Raw genomic sequence first — 17,969 nt, 5'->3', positions numbered from 1 at the left:
TTGAGTAAAAACCTTGACCTTGCTCCTTTGTAGGTACCTTTTGAATTGCTTTCATATCCATGAGAGCTGAAATTTGCATTTGTGCCTCTGCCCATTGGTTTGGAGGCAGATTTGGCATGCCTCTCATCCGTGGTAAAGTGTGACAATGAAATCTGTAGCCTCGGGTAATAATATCCAGAACCTATTTGTCCTTTGTTATGATGCGCCAATTTTGTGGAAATAGAGCCAGCTTTCCTCCCAAAGGTGCTGCCAGGGCAATTTTGCTTGGCAGGTGAAGAGGGAAGGCATTGTGTTTGCTTCCTGAAGGGTTGAGATCTTTCATCTCCACCTCTGAGTTGTTGTATGCCATTGTCTAGGCCTGAAAGAACCTTGTGGCTCTGTACCTACCCCTTTGGGGTCTGTCTGATGCAGGAAAGGACCAGTTTTTTGATGGCCAGTTTCTGCTGAAACGAGGAGGTTGTACCTGTAAAAAATCTTTAACTGTCTGCATAGATTTTGCCTTTTCTTCCATTTTCTTTAAAACTTCCTCTGCTTTGACACCAAATAACACATCTTTCTGCAATGGAGCATCCAATAACTTTGCTTTGACATGTTCTGGTAAGGCTTGCTCTTTTAGCTAAGCATGTCTACGTATTACAGATCCCGTGACAGCTGCTCCACATGAGGCTTCCAATGAATCAAAACCACACTGTAAGGTATGCTTTCCCACCTGTTCTGCTGCATGCAGCCAATCCTGCATCTCTTTGAAATCAGGTTGATCTGTCTGAGGGATCATTTTCTGCTTTAACTGTGTAATCAAGTACTGCTGGTATTTTAGCATGTGGAATTGGCAGTTTAAGGCCCTCATGGCCAAAGTGGCAGACGTATACACTTTCTTCCCCCATCTTTCCAATGCTCTGGAATCTCTTTCAGAAGGTAGTGGATTCTTAGCAGTAGAGGCCTTAACCCCTTTGGGACCCTGGGAAATGGTTTCGGGGTCTGCAATAGGGCTTTCATACAGAAACTTATGAGAATCAGGAACTCGGTAGTATATGTCTGGTTTAGCAGGTGCAGGAGGTAAGGAATCTGGGTTTAGACTAGATTCGGTGTAAACATCATCCAAAATGTCTAAAACTGGAGGAATTGCAAGGGGTCTATGCTGTGGAAGAAGAAGAAACTCACGGAGTCTTTTCTTAGAGTCAGAGTAATCTTGGCCTTACCAGTGGAAGTGTTCCCTCATGGTGTGTAAAGTTTCCCCAAAAGAGTAGTCTTCAGGGGGGGGAGACGGAGGGAATGGACTCTTCTGCATCTGAGTCTTCATAAGGAGGGAAGGAATAATCCTGGTCCTCAGAGTTAGCTGAGGAAATGGATGCTTGGTCAGAGGAAGGATAATCTTCCTCCAGTCTAGGCCTTTTGTCAGGAGGGGGTTGTGAAGCCCTGATAAGGGTAATTAAATCCTCAGCCATCTTAAGCATCTGTTTTTTAGGCATAGGGGCCTGTGGAGGGGGTCTGTGGACCCGGTTTCCTAACTTTTAAGGGGGCTTTAAGTTTAGCATAAGACTTAATAGAGATAGTTATCAGTTTGAAGACACCTTCAGAAACCGCCTGTCCAAAATCTCCGGATCACCGTCAGGGTTGGCGTCCGAGGGGTGAGATGGAACCGGCTCCTGAGGCCCAGCTGATTCAGTCTGGGAGGCCGTCAGAATTTCTAAATCAGCGGTAGTCAGGGGCTGCGTAGGCGCCTCGCTGAGAACCGGCGGCAGGCCTTGCTGAGGCCTCGGTATCTGATCTTGGCCTTGGTTGCCTGTCCTTATCCTTGCGTTTTTTAATCATTGCTGATGCCGGTTGCTCCGACGACATGCTATAGTTAAATTTTCAGCCAAAATAATGTTGGGCGAAATCTGCCCTACGCTTGATTGTATGTTTGTTGAACCTAGCACAAAACCGACAACCAGAGACGTCGTGGTCTGGGCCTAGGCAAGGAATACAATAAGAATGAAAATCCTTATGGGGTATTTGCTTCCCACAAGAAATGCAATTAACTTTGTCTGACACTGGTCTGAGGCAAGAAAAGTTTCCCCAACGGGGTACTTAACTTTAGAGAAGACTTCGGGCTGAAATTCAATTCGAAAATCTCAGGAGCTAGCCGACCGGCACTTGCGAACTGCTTCTGCTTCGGGCACTGCGCGGTAAGAAAGACTGAAGAAAATGGTGTCGGCTGCCTCTTTTATCCCCCTGTCACTCTGACGTCAGGGAAAAAGCAACGACAACCGACGCCAGACCAAGACTTTGGGATTCGGCCGACTGCGGGACCGCCTGACAGCAGGATAACCCAAGTGTGATGACTGCAGCAGTATAACACGAACATCATCCTAACACTCTTAGAACTAGTTTCACTGGGGGAAACTGAATTGCTAGGATTTGAGAAACCTGAACCCTTAAGAGTGGACACCCTGTCTGGAGGTAAAAAAGCCATAGTTCTGGCTGTGTCCAAATGAGCTCCAATAAAGTCGATCATCTGGACAGAACTGAGCTGCGATTTTTGTGCATTTACAGTTGTGCACAGATTGGGAGCAAACTGTAGCAGGTGATCCCTGGCTTGAATGACTATATGCCTGGTTGAAGCAGTTAGGAGACAGTTGCTGAGATAAGGAAACACATGGAATTCCTGCAGTCTGAGATGAGCTGCAACTACTGCCATGCATTTGTTGAACACCCTGGGGGCTGTGGTGAGACCAAACTGAAGCACGTGAAACTGGGTAATGGCTGGCTTCCAGCCTGAAATGAAGATACCTTCTGAAGCACCTCTCCATTTTCATATGGCAGTATACATTCAAGTCTACTAAGCACATCCAGTGTATTCTTCAGAAGAGGTAGGATGGGTTGAATTGTAACCATCCTGAATTTCAAGTTTTCTACCGATTTGTTCAGGGAAGTCAAATCCAAAATTGACCTTGGGTCCCCTCTGTTTTCTTTGGCAATAAAAAGAACCTTGAGTAAATGCTAGATCCAGCGTGGTCTGGTGGGCTCTCCTGGATGACTATTTGTAGCAGCTTTGTAATTTCTAGTGCTGCTGCCTCCCTCTGAGTGGCCCATCTGGGTGGTAAGTTCTCGGTTTGGGAAGGTTTAAAAAGGGAATGGAGTATCCCCTGCATACGATCCATTGCACCCAATGATTGTTTGTGATGACTATCCATGCTTCTGGGTGCAAGGATAAGCATGTACAGACTGCCGATAGAGACAGTCGGGCAACCCTTCAGAAGTGCTGAAAAGGTCTGTCCAAGGAAGAACCCTGAAAACCCTCCCCTGCCCCTCGGGTGGCGTCCACCATTGTAACTGTTTCTCTCTCTACCTCTGGGGTAAAGTCTCCTTGAGAATCCTGGAAAGGACTAATATTTTCTGAACCACGATTTTTTTTCCTCCAAGCGGATTCCTGGCAAAGGAGCTTTGTGGAGAAGAAGAATGGATTCCAATAGCAAACAAGGTCTTCCCATCCTTCTCGCTGTGGGAAAGTGTGTCATGAACTGTGGGGCCAAACAGAAACGAACCATCAGAGAGTGTGTTGACAAATTACGGCTTGAAAAGTTTCTCAAAGTCGCACAGCCACATCCATGCATGACGCCCAATGGCAATACCAAAACTGGTGGCCCTAGAGGTGCCTTCAGCCCACATGGGCAATCAGCCTCATAGATAAATTAGAAATTGATTGGAGAATGGCCATCTTGGAGGAAAACATCTCGCTTTCCTCTTCAGACATGGACTCAGAGACTGAGCTAGAGAGTTCCTTGATTAGGTTGCACTATAGCCTGGCAAAAAGGGATAAAAAGTTTAGCGCTCGGAAGGAAAAAGTGGGTGAAGCGTTAAACCTCTTGACAAACCTGTCCAAAGCCCTAGACTCCCTGCATCTACCAGGATCCCTTTAGTCCAGTGAGGTTTGCCCAAAGGAGCAGTTAAGATCTTATCAGCCTGCTTGGATATGGGCTCTACGGTGTCCGGATCCTTCCATGACCTGGTGGAAACTAGCTCGATAAGAGGATCCAACAGGGGGAACCCAGGATGTAGACAGGTCGGTGCCGAAAGCCTCTAAGAGCATTGACTCCTCTGGGTTAGGGCTTTGGGAGAACCATCCACCCTTCTGGTGGAGGATCTCGAGGATGGCCCCAAAGGAGACATAGTCAGGTGGACATTTGGGGGACTCTTCCCTTTCCTCGAAATCAGTGTCCGCAGTGACAGATTCTTGTGGGGAATCCAGGTGCCTCTTTTTACACCTCTTCTTCCAAGAGACCTCTTCAGTGGGATATTCCAGGGAGGTGTCGGAAGAAAAATGGGGTTCCATAATGGGAGAGACTGGGGGCTTTGCAGCATTGGCTGTCCCAGTGGAAGATGACAGACCTCAAGAACAGCCTTCCATGGGTGCAGGGTGGCAGCCGATGGTGGAAGAACTGGGAAACCCCCTGGCAAGGACCTTCTCCATCACCTCAAAGGTAGATGGACTACAAGGATCCAGGAGTCATCCCTCTGGATCCGAAGCCATTGGAGCAGACTTCTCTTGAACCTTCGCCACCCTACGTCAGAGGGAGAAGTCGGGGCCAAGCTATCAAACACCAAGGCTCCAAGGGGAAGCAATAGCTCCAAAAACCTTGGAATCAAAGTCAATCCCCTGGATTTGATGTCTAAGCTACGACTCCGAAAAGCACTCTGCCCCAAAGCAGCTGGAGCTGAGCATGTCAGGGAAACCATTGGACTCTGAGTGGAAGTCACTGTTGGATCAGACGTCTCTTATCAGGTCCATCAGACTCGACAACTCCAAAGCAGGAGGTTGGATCTGTGAAAGAGCTGCTGGACAAAAAGGGGAACATCTGTTCATGGATCCAGAAGGGGATGGAGCCAACAGTATCCCCATCTGAATCTGCACCTTGAGAAACTGTCGCAATCTATCCACCTCGTGTTCAGACAAGCTTCGGGTAGACCTGATGGAGGAGGATGTGGATCTGTCTTGGGTGAGGCCTCCTTGGGAGCCGAAACACACAATCACATGATCCAAGGCTTTGGATCCTAAAGTTTCGATGCCTTCTTATGCGGCTCCGAAAAGGAATGCTCAGGGGAATGCTTTGTGTTCCCTGGCTTTCTTGGCCTTTCTAACAGGGGTTTAAGCCCCTGAAGTGGAGGATGTAGATAGAGTGGAAGGAGAAGTAAGCCCTTCAAAACTAACTTACTGTGGCTGTCCGTAAAAGCCCGCAGATTAAAACCACCACAACTCACACAAACCATCTAGATGAGCAGGGCGTAGATAGTAAACGTACTCCCTGTGGGCATCAGACAAGGAAATCCTATGCCCATAGAAAGTACATTTTTAAAACCCGGGTTTATCTGCTTTTTCAGCCATGATAAACCAGAAGATACAAGATAAAGAAGGAAACTGAAAGGAAGAAGGGGGGGGGGGGAGAGACTGGACATATGGGGGAAACCTGTGAAAGCTTATTAACTAACTGAAACTATAAAGGAGGCTTTTTATATCACACACACACACACACACACACACACACACACACACACACACACACACACACACACTATATACATCTATAAAACACACACACACATGCATACATATACATAAAGCTAAGAAGGGATTAGATGGGGGGAGGAGCGGAAGGAGGAGCGATAAGGACACTGGCAAAAGTCAACTTACAGAAGTTAACACTGGAGCAACACAATCCTGATGCTTCTTTGCTGAGTGGCAAACGAGATTGGAGGTATTCTGGGGAAGGAGGCATTATGGGATGGAAAGTAGGAGGCTGAGCATCAAATCTTGTGCTAGGAAAGCGGCAGATTCAGATTAGAGGCAGGATCTAAAACCCACGTCGAGGAAAGAATGAAAATGACAACATCAAATAACTAGGTTAATTACTCAAAAAGGATACAAGAAATTCAAGGCACTTAACCACGTTGCTATCCAAACATGGAGGCAAATAAAATTTTTAGGTAGTCCTAAGGAGTGACGGATTACAGGTAGAGGAGGTGAAGCTCGACAGGCTTAAGTCTTTGGAATGTGACTGGCCTCAGATGAAAATCAAATCTAACAATCCACAGGTTGAACCCAAAGAGAACAAACACCAGATCTACATGCAAACAAAAAGACACTTTATGAAGCTACAAGGAAACCACAAATCAAAATTCTCTCCAGTGATGGGAATGACCAAAGTATACAATGGAATATTCGGATGATGTTTGCAGCAAGTATATAGGCTTATGTGAACATATTTTAAGCTTTCAAAAACATTTCCACAGCAAGTACACACCACAGGAGATGCTCTTGTATATACATTAAAAAAGCCAAACCAAAAACAATATACCCTTACCTCAGCCTTATCAGAACTGCGTTTGGTCTTCATAGACTCTAAAAATTAAAAACAGTAAAATAAATAAAAGCAAAATCATGCAAGTATTGCTCAAAAAGTTTATACATTTCTGCAACACTGTTAACTCATACCGCTGTATAGTCTGTGGAAGACCCATTCTGTTTCGCTTAGTCACTCCAACTTCTGTTTTAGTTTCATTTCATCAGTATGCACAAGTCAAGCCTGATGTGTTTATCCTGTCTGCAAAATTTGATTAAGAGCTTTTTGCTGGTTACTTTGTCTGCATTTGTATACTCTGCAGTACCTAATGAAAAGTGAGCTGCATTTACTTCTGAAGGCGTTTCACAGACTGTATTTCATGTTGAATGGTCAAGTAGCAGCAATTACATGAGCTATTCACCAAAACAGGGCACCAAGTGCATTTCCTATCACCAAAGACTCACACCACTGATAAATAACGACTCAACCTTTCCTTTTTTTCCTTAAAGTTATCCTTTCATAACAACTTCGTCACCACCTTAAATGCCATAAAATATAAAGTTAACAGTCTAGTTAATTTTTTTGGTTGCCTATGTTCTTATTTTCCCTTCTTCTACCTCGGTTTAGAAGACCCAGGCATTTGTAAAAGGAAAAACATAACTGCAGCCCACAACGTAAGAAGACTAAGAAAATCAAGTTAATACCTCAGTCCTGTAGTGGAAAAGGAAGAAGTATTAGAATCTAAGAAATCTCCTGTAAACTTCAAGATGTGCACCAAGTATCTTTACAGTCAGTACTTAACATAACTACTGTATCCTGCTACAACAGTTCATATCACATTCATAAAATGCAAAACACTGAGACTTCTTAAAGTCAACCTACACAGCAACTAATGTATATCTTTTAGACACATTCTCTAACCTACATGTTACATGTTCGAGATCTATACAAAAAAAAAACTGTTCAGCAGGCATTGGCTACCAAAAAGGGATAAAAAAAAAAACTATTTTGTTAGAAAGAACATTGATAAAAGGTATAAAATGGAAAGCCACTATACTAGCAAGAAAGGTACATACAAATTAACACAAAAGAATAACAAAAACACAAAAGATGGAGAAATTTGTTAAAAGTGATACAGACTCCAAAATCATTCTCATAAAATAAACTTTATATGGATGGTAGGCTATTAGCATTGTACAACTACTTTCGATTTAATAACAAGTTTTAGCTCATCTTTTACAACACCAAGAAGGATATTTCTACAACTGATCTATATAATAATAATGGGGGACTCTCTAAACTTAAACATATAAAAAAATACATTTGCAGCATCTACTGGCCCAGAGCTTGGAAGTCTGACTTTTACTATCAGACCTGTGTCCTTGGGCGAAATAGGAATGTCAAACAATAACAGAAAATGATAGACGTAAAAATAATCTCTAAAGCTAGATAAGAAAACCGGTTATGTGATTATCTGACTTCCAGTTAAGGCAAAACAATGGACGGATCACACACGGAAAATATTGCTGCCTGCATACAGAGATGTCTTACTACACAGTGTGCTAAGCTCATGGAGGACAATAGGTAAAAGATATGCAGAAGACTGAGTGGAACCACCAGCATTTTTGAAGAAAGCTGAGGTGTAATACCCAAAGAGGGTAAAGCCTGTCAGACGCAACTTCATTTATACCCATTTTAAATTTAAACCATAATTATTAAGTGTTTATGTGTGTGCGAGCTAATAGAATGGAAAAGGTGTTGCCAGTACAAATGGATAAGGATCACTGGAACTTTGAGGAAAGGAGGCAAACATGTGACAATATTAACTAAACAAAGATGATCCAGAGGAAAACAGAATGTAAGAAAATACCGATTTTTGGGGCTGAGGAGGCTCTTGATGCAGAGAAAAGTACAGTTTTGTACCTACCATAAATGTAGATGTCCGATAGACATGCAACTGCAGTCATAACATGAGGGTTGTCCTGCCTCAGGCAGCCCTCGGTCGGCCGGATTCCAAAGTCTGGGTCCGACGTCGGCTGATGTCGCATTTCTCTCCGACGTCAGAGCGGCTGGAGTACATAAGCATCAGCCGACGCCATTTTCTTCAGTGTTTCTTGCCCCAGATGCCAGGTGCCCTCCAAGGAAGGCTGTAATCAAATTGGAAGACAAAAACAGGATTCCAAACAGATAAATGAGCAATAAAACAAATACACTATAACAGATATCCCCAGCTAAGAGTAATAGGGATAGAAGTGGACCCTAGGCATAGAGGGGTATGGAGGGAGGGAAAATCCGACTGCAGTTGCATGTCTATCGGACATCTACATTTATGGTAGGTACAAAACTGTACTATGTCCTTCAAGAATGCAACTGCAGTCATAACATGTGGGTAGAATACCATAGCTTAGCTGGGGAAGGAGGTATGCTCTAGGAAAGAGATGGTGTGGCAATCAAACCCTGCAGGACTGCCGAAGCAAAGCCTGCTCTGGATCTGGAATATAGAGGGAGATTGTAGTGTTTGGAGAATGTATGCACGGAGCTCCATGTAGCAGCTTCTAGAATGTCCTTGGTAGGCACCCCTCTTAAGAATGCTATAGAGGTGGCTGTAGCTCTGGTGGAATGTGGTCTGACATTGGCTGGAACAGACTTTCCATGAAAGGAATAACAGAATCTGATGCAATGTCCAATCCATTTAGAAATAGTCTGTTTTGAAATTGCTTTTCCTTGGACTGCAGGGGTGTAAGCTACAAAAAGTTGTTCAGACTTCCTACTGACCTTGGTTCTGTCCAGGTAGTATCAAAGTGGTCTGTGAATGTCCAAGGTATGCAAAAGTCTTTCCCCCTTATTCCCAGGATTGGGGAAGAAAGCAGGCAAATGAATGGCTTGATTTAGAGAAACCCTAGATACCACCTTTGGCATAAAAGTAGAGTTGGTCCTTAATGAAACCCTGTCTATGTGGAAAATAATAAAGGGTGGTATTGCCATTAGGGCCTGTAGCTCCGAAACCCTTCTTACTGAGGTAATTGCCAACAGGAAAGCGGTCTTCCATGAGAGAAATTGCAAGTCAACTGAAGCTGCTGGCTCAAAAGGAGGTAGAGTCAGTTTTTCTAAGACAAAATTGAGGTCCCAGGCTGGTACTAGGGCCTTTCTTGGTGGCTTAATGTTCTTGATTCCCCTAAGGAATTGTCTTGGTAAGGGGTGAGAGAAAACAGGAGGATCAGTGTTGTATCTAGCTGAAATAGCAGATGCATGTATCTTTATGGAAGAATATGAGAGGCCGTTCTTTAACATATCTGCCAAATATTCCAAAATGAGTGGGATGTTCAACAATGATGCATCATGTCCCTTGCTGGTATTCCAATTGCTGAATCTTTTCCACTTTGCTAAGTAAACCTTTCTGGTGGATGGTCTTCGAGCCTCTGTTAGTATCCGCTGAACTTCCTTGGAGAGAGATAGGTTGAAGTTATTTATGGGATCTCCCAGGCTGTTAGCTGCAGTGTCTGAAGATTTGGATGCAGTGTTTCGAAATTGTGTTGAGTCAAAAGTAGAGGCCACTGAGGGAGGGCCCACCTCCTGGTGTGACATATGCTCCGTAGTAGTGGGTACCAGTGTTCTCTTGGCCAATCCGGAGCTATTATGATTCCCTTGGGCTTCTCTGTTTTGATCTTTAGTAATACTGAGGTCATCAGTGGCAGAGGTGGGAATGCATAGATTGCTAGGGAGTTCCAGTTGAATGAGAGGACATCTATTTTCCAAGCTTTTGGATGGTATGTCCTTGTGCAAAATTTTGGTAGAAGATGGTTGAGGTGAGAGGCAAATAGGTCCACTTCTGGATGCCCCATGTCGAAGTGAGTTGTCTGAAGGCCTTTGGATGTAACCTCCACTCGTGTGGATCTGTGAAATTCCTGCTTAGGCTGTCTGCCAACACATTGTCTTTTCCTGGAACAAACTGGGATTGTAACTGGATGTTTAGGCTCAGTGACTTCTCCCAAAGCTGCATTGTCAGTCTGCAAAGGGGGTAAGAGTGGGTGCCCCCCTGCTTGTTTATGTACCACATCACAGTGGTGCTGTCTGTCCGTATCATTAAATGGCCATGCTGGAGTTGGTGTTGAAAAGCCTCGATGGCATGCATTACTGCCAGCATTTCCTTTTGGTTTATATGCAGATGTGTTTCCTTTGGAGACCATTGTCCTTGTATACACCTGCCTTCCATGTGCACCCCCCATCCAAGGTCTGAGGCGTCTGTAGTCATGGTCTGTGTTATCTGTGGTTTTTTGAATGACATACCTGTGTTTTCCTGGCTCACCGAGGCCCACCATAGGAATTCCTTTTGTAGGCATGGAATGAGTGGTATGATTGTCTCCAAGTTGTTGCTGTGTTGAGACCAAATGCTTTTTAGGTACCATTGAAGCTTTCTCATGTGTAATTTTGCTAATGGAACCAGTAGTATGCAGGATGCCATGTAACCCAGGGCCTGTAGGAATCTCCTTGCAGTCATCTGGGTGCGTTTTGCTAAACCTTTGAAGTAATGAGTTAACTTCTCTTGCTTGTCTTCTGTCAGGTAAGCCATCTGAGAGGCTGTGTCTAGTTTGGCTCCTAAGAAGATTATTTGCTGGGATGGCTGCAGTCTTGACTTTTGGAAGCTGACTGTGTATCCCAGAGCTTGAAGTAATCGTATGACATAATCCAGGATTTTTGTCAACATCAATTTGTCGTCCGCTTGTATGAGGCAGTCGTCCAGGTACGGGTAAATTTGTATACCCTGGAGCCTGCAATGAGCAATTACTGAAGCCAGGCATTTTGTAAATACTCTGGGCACAGTAGATAAGCCAAATGGCAATGCTGAGAATTGATAATGCTCTGGCCCTGCAAGAAATCTGAGGTATCTTCTGCAGCTGTGTCTGATAGGGACATGCAGGTATGCCTCCTTGAGGTCCAGAGTAATCAGCCACGACTCCTTGCCCAGCATGGGAAGGAGTTGCTGTAGAGTCAGCATTTTGAACTTTGGTACTATGAGAAAGGTGTTTAATGCGGACAAGTCCAGTATTGGTCTCCATTGAGATTCTTTTCTTGGAACAAGGAACAGTCTTGAGTAAAACCCCTGGTCTTGTTCTTGTTGTGGAACTCTTTCTATTGTTTTCATTCAAGCCAGCAGAGTGATTTGCTTGATAGCCTCTGTCCTTTGATTTTGTGGTAGGTTTGGAATGCCTTGTTTTCTTGGTAAGGTATGAAAATGAAACCTGTACCCTCGGTCTATAATGTCCAAAATCCATTTGTCCTTTGTCAGTCTGTGCCAGTTTTCTGCAAACAGAGATAATTTCCCGCCCAAGGGAGCTTCTAGTTGTTCCCTGGTAGGCGGTAGTAGAGGAAAGTCATTGAGATTGTGGTTGTTGGGCAGGTGAAACCCCTGCGTCACTTCTTTGGTTTCCTGGCTGCCATTGTCGTCCCCTGTAAGGGCCTCTGTATTAGCCTCTTCCTCGGCCACGTCTGTTCTTACCCCTTTGAAACTTTTCTGGATTAGGAAAGGACCAGTTTTTTGAAGGCCAATTCCTACTGAATCTGGGGGGGTTGAACCTGGAGGAAATCCTTCACAGTCTGAACTGATTTTGCTTTTTCTTCGATGGTCTTTAACACATCCTTAGCATTTGCACCAAAAAGCTTGTTCTTTTCCAAAGGTACATCCAGAAGTTTTGCTTTTACATGATCTGGTAGAGGTTGATCTTTTAACCAAGCATGTCTACGGATCACTGCCCCTGTCATAGCTGCCCTACATGAAGCTTCCAGTGCATCATATCCACACTGCAGGAAGTGATTGCTTACTTGCTGAGTGTTATGTACAGCTTCCTGCAAAGTCTTCCTGTCTAAAGGATCAGGAGAAGCTAATGTTTTTTGTAAATCTTCTAAGAGATAATCCTGATATTGTAACATATGAAAAAGGCAATTTAAAGCTCTCATAGATAAGGTAGTGGATGTGTAAACCTTTTTGCCCCATCTCTCTAATGACCTCGCTTCCCTGTTGGAAGGCAAAGGATTTTTTGAGGTGGAGGCTGAAACTCCTTTAGGCCCCTGTGAAATAGTTTCCAAATTAGCAGTATGGGCCCTGAATAAATGGGAATGAGTTTCTGGGACCCTGTAATACCTGTCTGGCTTGGCTGGGGCAGGAGGAAGAGAATCAGGGGTAGCACTAGAGTCAGAATACAAATCATCCAGAACATCAAGTACAGGAGGAACAGCTAAGGGCCTGTGCTGAGGCTTCTTAAGGAAAGTCCTAAGGCGTTTCCTAGAATCAGAATATTCCTGACCTTGCCACTTGAAATGTTCCCTCATGGTGTGCAGAACTTCCCCAAAAGAAATATCCTCAGGAGGGGAGGTCGAAGGGTTGGAATCTTCTGCATCCGAGTCCTCATAGGTCTGGAAGAGCTCTTCCTGGCTATCAGAGTGGACTGAGCCCTCAGAGTCTTCATCTGAAGGAGTAGGGTCAGAGGGTTCAACCCGGGGCCTTTTATCAGGAGGAGGCTGGGATGCTCTCTCAGGATGGGCCTGTGAACCTCTAATCATGGAAATTAAATCAGCAGCCATGGACATAATTTGCGTCTCTGGAGTCGGCTGAGGTAAGGATTTAGAAGAAATATGCTTTGTTTTGCTGGCTGCCTTAGCCCTAGTGTAGGCCTTAATAGACATGGCCATAGGAGGCCTGGCAGCTCCACGTGCAGGAGTGACCTTGTCTACAGCAATGGTCTCGGGCATTCGATTTCGGTATCCGGAGGAAAATCTATAACTGGCGTCTGAGTAATGTCTGGAATCGGAGTCGTCGGTAATGCGGTGTCTTCGGTTCGGAGCGGTGGAGAGACCGTCTCAGAGGGAACCAGAGCACTCGCGCTAGGTTTTGGCGTGGAGTCGGTGGTAGACGCGGGCCGAGGATGTTGGTCCCGGTCTTTTCGCTTTTTGGGAGTTTGCGATGTCGGAAGATCCGACGGCATGGTGTAAGCAAATTTATCGCCGAAAAAATCTTCAGCGAACTCCGCCCGGCGCCTGAGAGTGCGCTTGTTGAAGCGAGCACAGGCTACACAGGCCGAGACGTCGTGGTCTGGGCCCAGGCAAGGGAGGCAGTAAGAGTGAAAATCCTTATGAGGTATTTGTTTACCACAAAAAAGACAATTGTTAACTTTTTCAGTAATTTCTGACATCGGCTGAGGCAAAAAAAGGTCCCCAACGGGATACTTAGCTTTTTTTATGACTTCGGTATCGTAGAATACAGGAGCTGACCGACCGGAACTTGCAAACCGCTTCTGCTTCGGGCACCGCGCGGCAAGAAAGACTGAAGAAAATGGCGTCGGCTGATGCTTATGTACTCCAGCCGCTCTGACGTCGGAGAGAACTGCGACGTCGGACCCAGACTTTGGAATCCGGCCGACCGAGGGCTGCCTGAGGCAGGACAACCCTCATGTTATGACTGCAGTTGTATTCTTGAAGGACATCCACTGTGAGCTGACATTTTATGACTAGGCCGATGGATGCATTTGCATTCCATGATACAATAAGGTTAATTAGGAGGATATAGTAAGGATTGGATGCAAAAAACAAAGTGGGAATGTTCATCTCTGATAAGTTGCATCTGAACAGAGGAATGAGGATGAGTAACCTCTTTCCCCTTTACTATTTGCTTCATATTTAGGACCACTGGTAAAGAAAACAAGTGACTGAGAAATGTAAGGATACAACTGGGACAGAAATCAAGTAAAGATGACTATTTGCATACAATATTATTCTGCACTCAACAAAGCCAGCAAAGGGCATCTCAGTGTTGTGGAACATTTTGAGACAGTTTTGAGTTTTTTTTCAGGATATAACATTACTGAAGATAAAACAAAGGCTATAGCTGTAAATTATGTACCCACTCATGAAATCATGTACCCACTCATGACCTAGTACAGCAATACCCATATTTACGGGGACACACTTAAGATGACATATTCAGGAGTATGGATTAAAAAAGTTTCTGTCATGGCAGCTACAGATATGGGAGAAGGGACTTAACAGCTAATACAAAAATTAAGAAACTGGAAGCTCGTATTTATGATTATGTATAATCAGATACAAGAAGTGAAAATGCTTTTAGTCCCCTCAGTTTTATATACATGTCAGGCATTTTTTTTTTAATGAACCAGAGGAGAAGTTATTGGTAATAATAAAGAATTGAAGGAATTTATCTGGGAAGGGACAACGGCAAACGTTAATTGGGATAAGCTGATCCTTCAAACAAAACAATGTGGTTTAGGATTACATGATTTGAAAGGATATTTTAGAGCTTATAAGTCCCATACACATAACATAAGCAAAAGTTTTTAATTTAAAGTGGAAAGTATTGATGATGAAGTGAGGGGGGTTAGTTCAATAAATAAGGAGAGAGGGGAGTTTGGATGCAGATCCTTAAGAAAAATCAATCTACAGAATATAATATTCATAAAGTTACTGAAAATATTCTAAGAAATAATTTAACATGCAAACTAAAAAAAAAAAGTCATGTACTCACCATAACTTTCCATTACTGTTGTCCATTTTCCTTCCTCTTTAACTGTTTGGTTCGGATCTGACCCTCTGATCCCACTCGAATACTTCTTCCAGATCACAAAATCTTGAACTCTTGAGCCTCCCTTTACCCATAATGCCTCGCCAACCTAACATACCTCAGATCTTGTTTGCTGCCAATAATACTAACAGAGCAGAGAGAAACAGTAAAAGAATGGAAGCTGGAGCCCAAACTAGGAAAACAGGTTCCTCCAAAACTCTTCAATCTTTCCAGGAGTAGAAAAGAAAGGAGGGGGTAGGTGGGTCAGAAGTTGAGGAAAAATGAAAATGGACAACACAGATGGAGCATTATGATAAGTACATAACTTTTTAATCTTCTGATGTCCAATTTCATTCATTCCTTAACTGCTGGGATAGAGTTCCCAGCTACCCATTTCCTGGGAGGACTCTAAGGAAGAATGCTGCGGAGAACTGCCAAGTCAAATGCTGCTCTTACACTAGCGACCAGATCCAGTTTTAATGAGTAATAAAAGTAAGAGGATTAGCCCAAGCTGCATCTGCACAAATCATCCAAGGAAGTTCTGGACAAAAAAGGCTGATGAAGTTGCCATACACCTGGTGAAGTGGGCTCTGGGTGGTTTTGCAAGGGTAAGCCCACTTTTTGATAAACAAAGGTAATACAATCAGGTAAGTATCTGACCAAAGTAATTTTATATGCTAGTTTTCCCAGTTTCAAATCAGAAAAGGAGAAAAACAACTGCTCGGACTTCTTAGATCTTTAGTTCTGTTAAGATAGAATCATAATGGTCTGTGTGCATCTAATAAATGCAACAAATACTCATTACTGTTCAAAATTGTTGTAATGAACACTGGAAGACTCACAACTTGATTAATATTGGATTCAAAAACCACTTTTGGTAAAAAGGAAGGATTAGTCCTTAGAGAAACCCCTATCCTTATGAAAAACTAAATAAGGGGGTTTAGAGGACAATGCTTGAAATTCCTACACTCTTCTGGAAGACGTAATAGCAACTAAGAAAGTTTTCCAGGTCAAAATGTTTACATCAGATTTAATCAAAGGTTCAAAGGGGGGGGGGGCTGAGTCAAGGTCTGAAGTACGATGTTTAAATCACAAAGAGAGGTAGGATCCTTTAAAGTATGTCTAAGTAAAAAAGTTCCCCTTAGAAATAAGTTTTACAAAGCTTAGAAGAAGCTAAAGTTGAATTATTTACTCCTAGATGAAACGTGGAGAAGGCTAAATGTATTCTAATAGGTGAGGAACTAGCACCTTCATTACAAATTGTTGCCAGAAAGTCAATGACATTTGAAATTGGTACTGAAAAGGGGGTCTACATTTATGCTTAGGGCCCAAATAACAAATCCTTTCCATTTACTCTTAGAAATCTTTCTGGAGGAAGTTTTATGAAAAGAAAAATATGACTTGACGGGGAAGAAGAGCTTGGGCTGTCTAGCAATCAATGTAACTGAAGAAACCATGCAGTCAACTTGAGGCCTATTATGTCTGGTGTGTCATTCCTGCTGGATGAGAAAGGTCATCTTGAATTGGGTCCGGAATCCATGGTGGATGTAGCAGACAAGGCCAAAGGAAGGGAAACAAAGTCTGATGTGGCCAGTAAGGAGCAATGAGGATAACAGTGCTCTTCAAATCAAGATGCCTTCTGTAGAAATTTTGGGATGAAGAGGAATGGGGATAGGCATAAAAGAGACCAGGGGACCAAGCTTGAAGTACAGAATCTTTGGGCAATTCCCCCAGTGGGGGAACAGGGCAAAGAACTTGTTACATTTGTTGCTGAGGTAAGTGTCAAACAAATCGCAGCACGATTGGCCCATCTTACAGAATATTCTCTTTGCCACGTTGATATTGAGAGACCACTCGTGAAGCGTTAAAATTAACCTGCTTAACTTGTCTGCAATCAAGTTGGATTGGAAGAGATTGCCCAATGCCATACTCTCATAGGTTCTTGACAAAGAGAGTAAGATCTGTTTTCCCCAGTGTGTTGATGTAACAGACTACTGACATACTGTCTTTCTGGACTGCAATAGTACTGACTGGAACAGTGTCTTGAAAGACCTGTAATGCTAGGAGGACTGTTCTCATATCCAGGACACTGATACGAGTCAACCTCTTCAGGAAACCATATGCCTTAGACCGTTCTTCACAGGAAATCCCCTCCGCCACCTAAGTAGAGAGGCATCCATGGTCACTGTGGCCTTGGGTTGAGAGTGAAGAAAGAATGCCTTTGTGGAGTTGACTGGAGTGGATCCACTACAGAAGGTAATTCTTGCACACAAGTAATCTTGACTGGCATGGAAAATGGGTGTTGGAGAATAGACCATTGACTGGAGAGTGTCGACTGAAGTATTCTAATATGGAACGTGGTAAGCGGTACTGACTAAGCTTTGGGATCCATGGCAGTGGCAAAGTGTCAGATGTGCCAGAAGGGAAGAATTTTTAATTATTTTTTTGACCTGGAATTGGATGGCGTCTATTCAAGATACAGGAAGAGAGGCTATTTTGGATGTTGTATCCAGGTCGGCAGCAATGAATTCCAAAACTCTGAGTTGGCATGAGCGGAGATTTGTTGTAATGGACATATATTCCCAGACCAGAGCACAGCTGGAGTAAATAGTCCCTTGCTTGAATCAGCTGATGCATGCACGGTTGGAGCAGTCAGGAGCCAATCTTCTAGATTCAAAGGTCTACACACTCAAGTGCGATAGCCTGTTTTCTGTGTTGAAAGTGTTTTTATTCCTGTTTATGCTTTAACCTTTAAAAAAAAAAAATCCTATCCCTTTACTCGTTTCCTGCCTTTCTAGAACTAGTAAAGTCCAGTTTTCACATTTTGCTGAATTCTGGGCTGTTTGTATGTTCCTGTGTTGCTTAGACCTTTCTAAGACAGAGGGAAGCTTCTCTGTTCATCAGTGAGAGTGGTGAGCTCTGGAATAGCCTATTTGTCACTGGAGGAGTGGTTTCAGCTCAGAAACTGTAGTTTTATTGGCCATTCTGGGCTATTTCTATACCTTTCATATCATATCTCTGTTTAAAAACCCAAGTCTGTGCGGTTCTGCGCATTGCCGTTTAACTAGTGTTAAACTATT

The 17,969-nt window shown here is 43.6% G+C and overlaps 1 protein-coding gene across 1 annotated transcript in view; it reads right to left on the bottom strand.

Annotated features, from left to right (window-relative positions):
• LOC122790617 (protein GPR107-like) overlaps nt 1-17,969 on the bottom strand; it is a 584,732-nt gene that overhangs the window by 159,849 nt on the left and 406,914 nt on the right. Inside the window, exon 6 of the mRNA XM_044058143.1 lies at nt 6,342-6,379. Within this exon, the coding sequence (XP_043914078.1) occupies nt 6,342-6,379 (38 nt within the window). The remainder of the gene's footprint in view (nt 1-6,341; nt 6,380-17,969) is intronic.

This window comes from Protopterus annectens, chromosome 16.part0 (genome assembly GCF_019279795.1).
Source record: "Protopterus annectens isolate FY-2018-M chromosome 16.part0, PAN1.0, whole genome shotgun sequence".
In the NCBI taxonomy this organism is placed as follows: domain Eukaryota; kingdom Metazoa; phylum Chordata; order Ceratodontiformes; family Protopteridae; genus Protopterus; species Protopterus annectens.
Note: the sequence above shows the minus strand (reverse complement) of the source record. Positions and strands in the feature narration are given on the sequence as shown.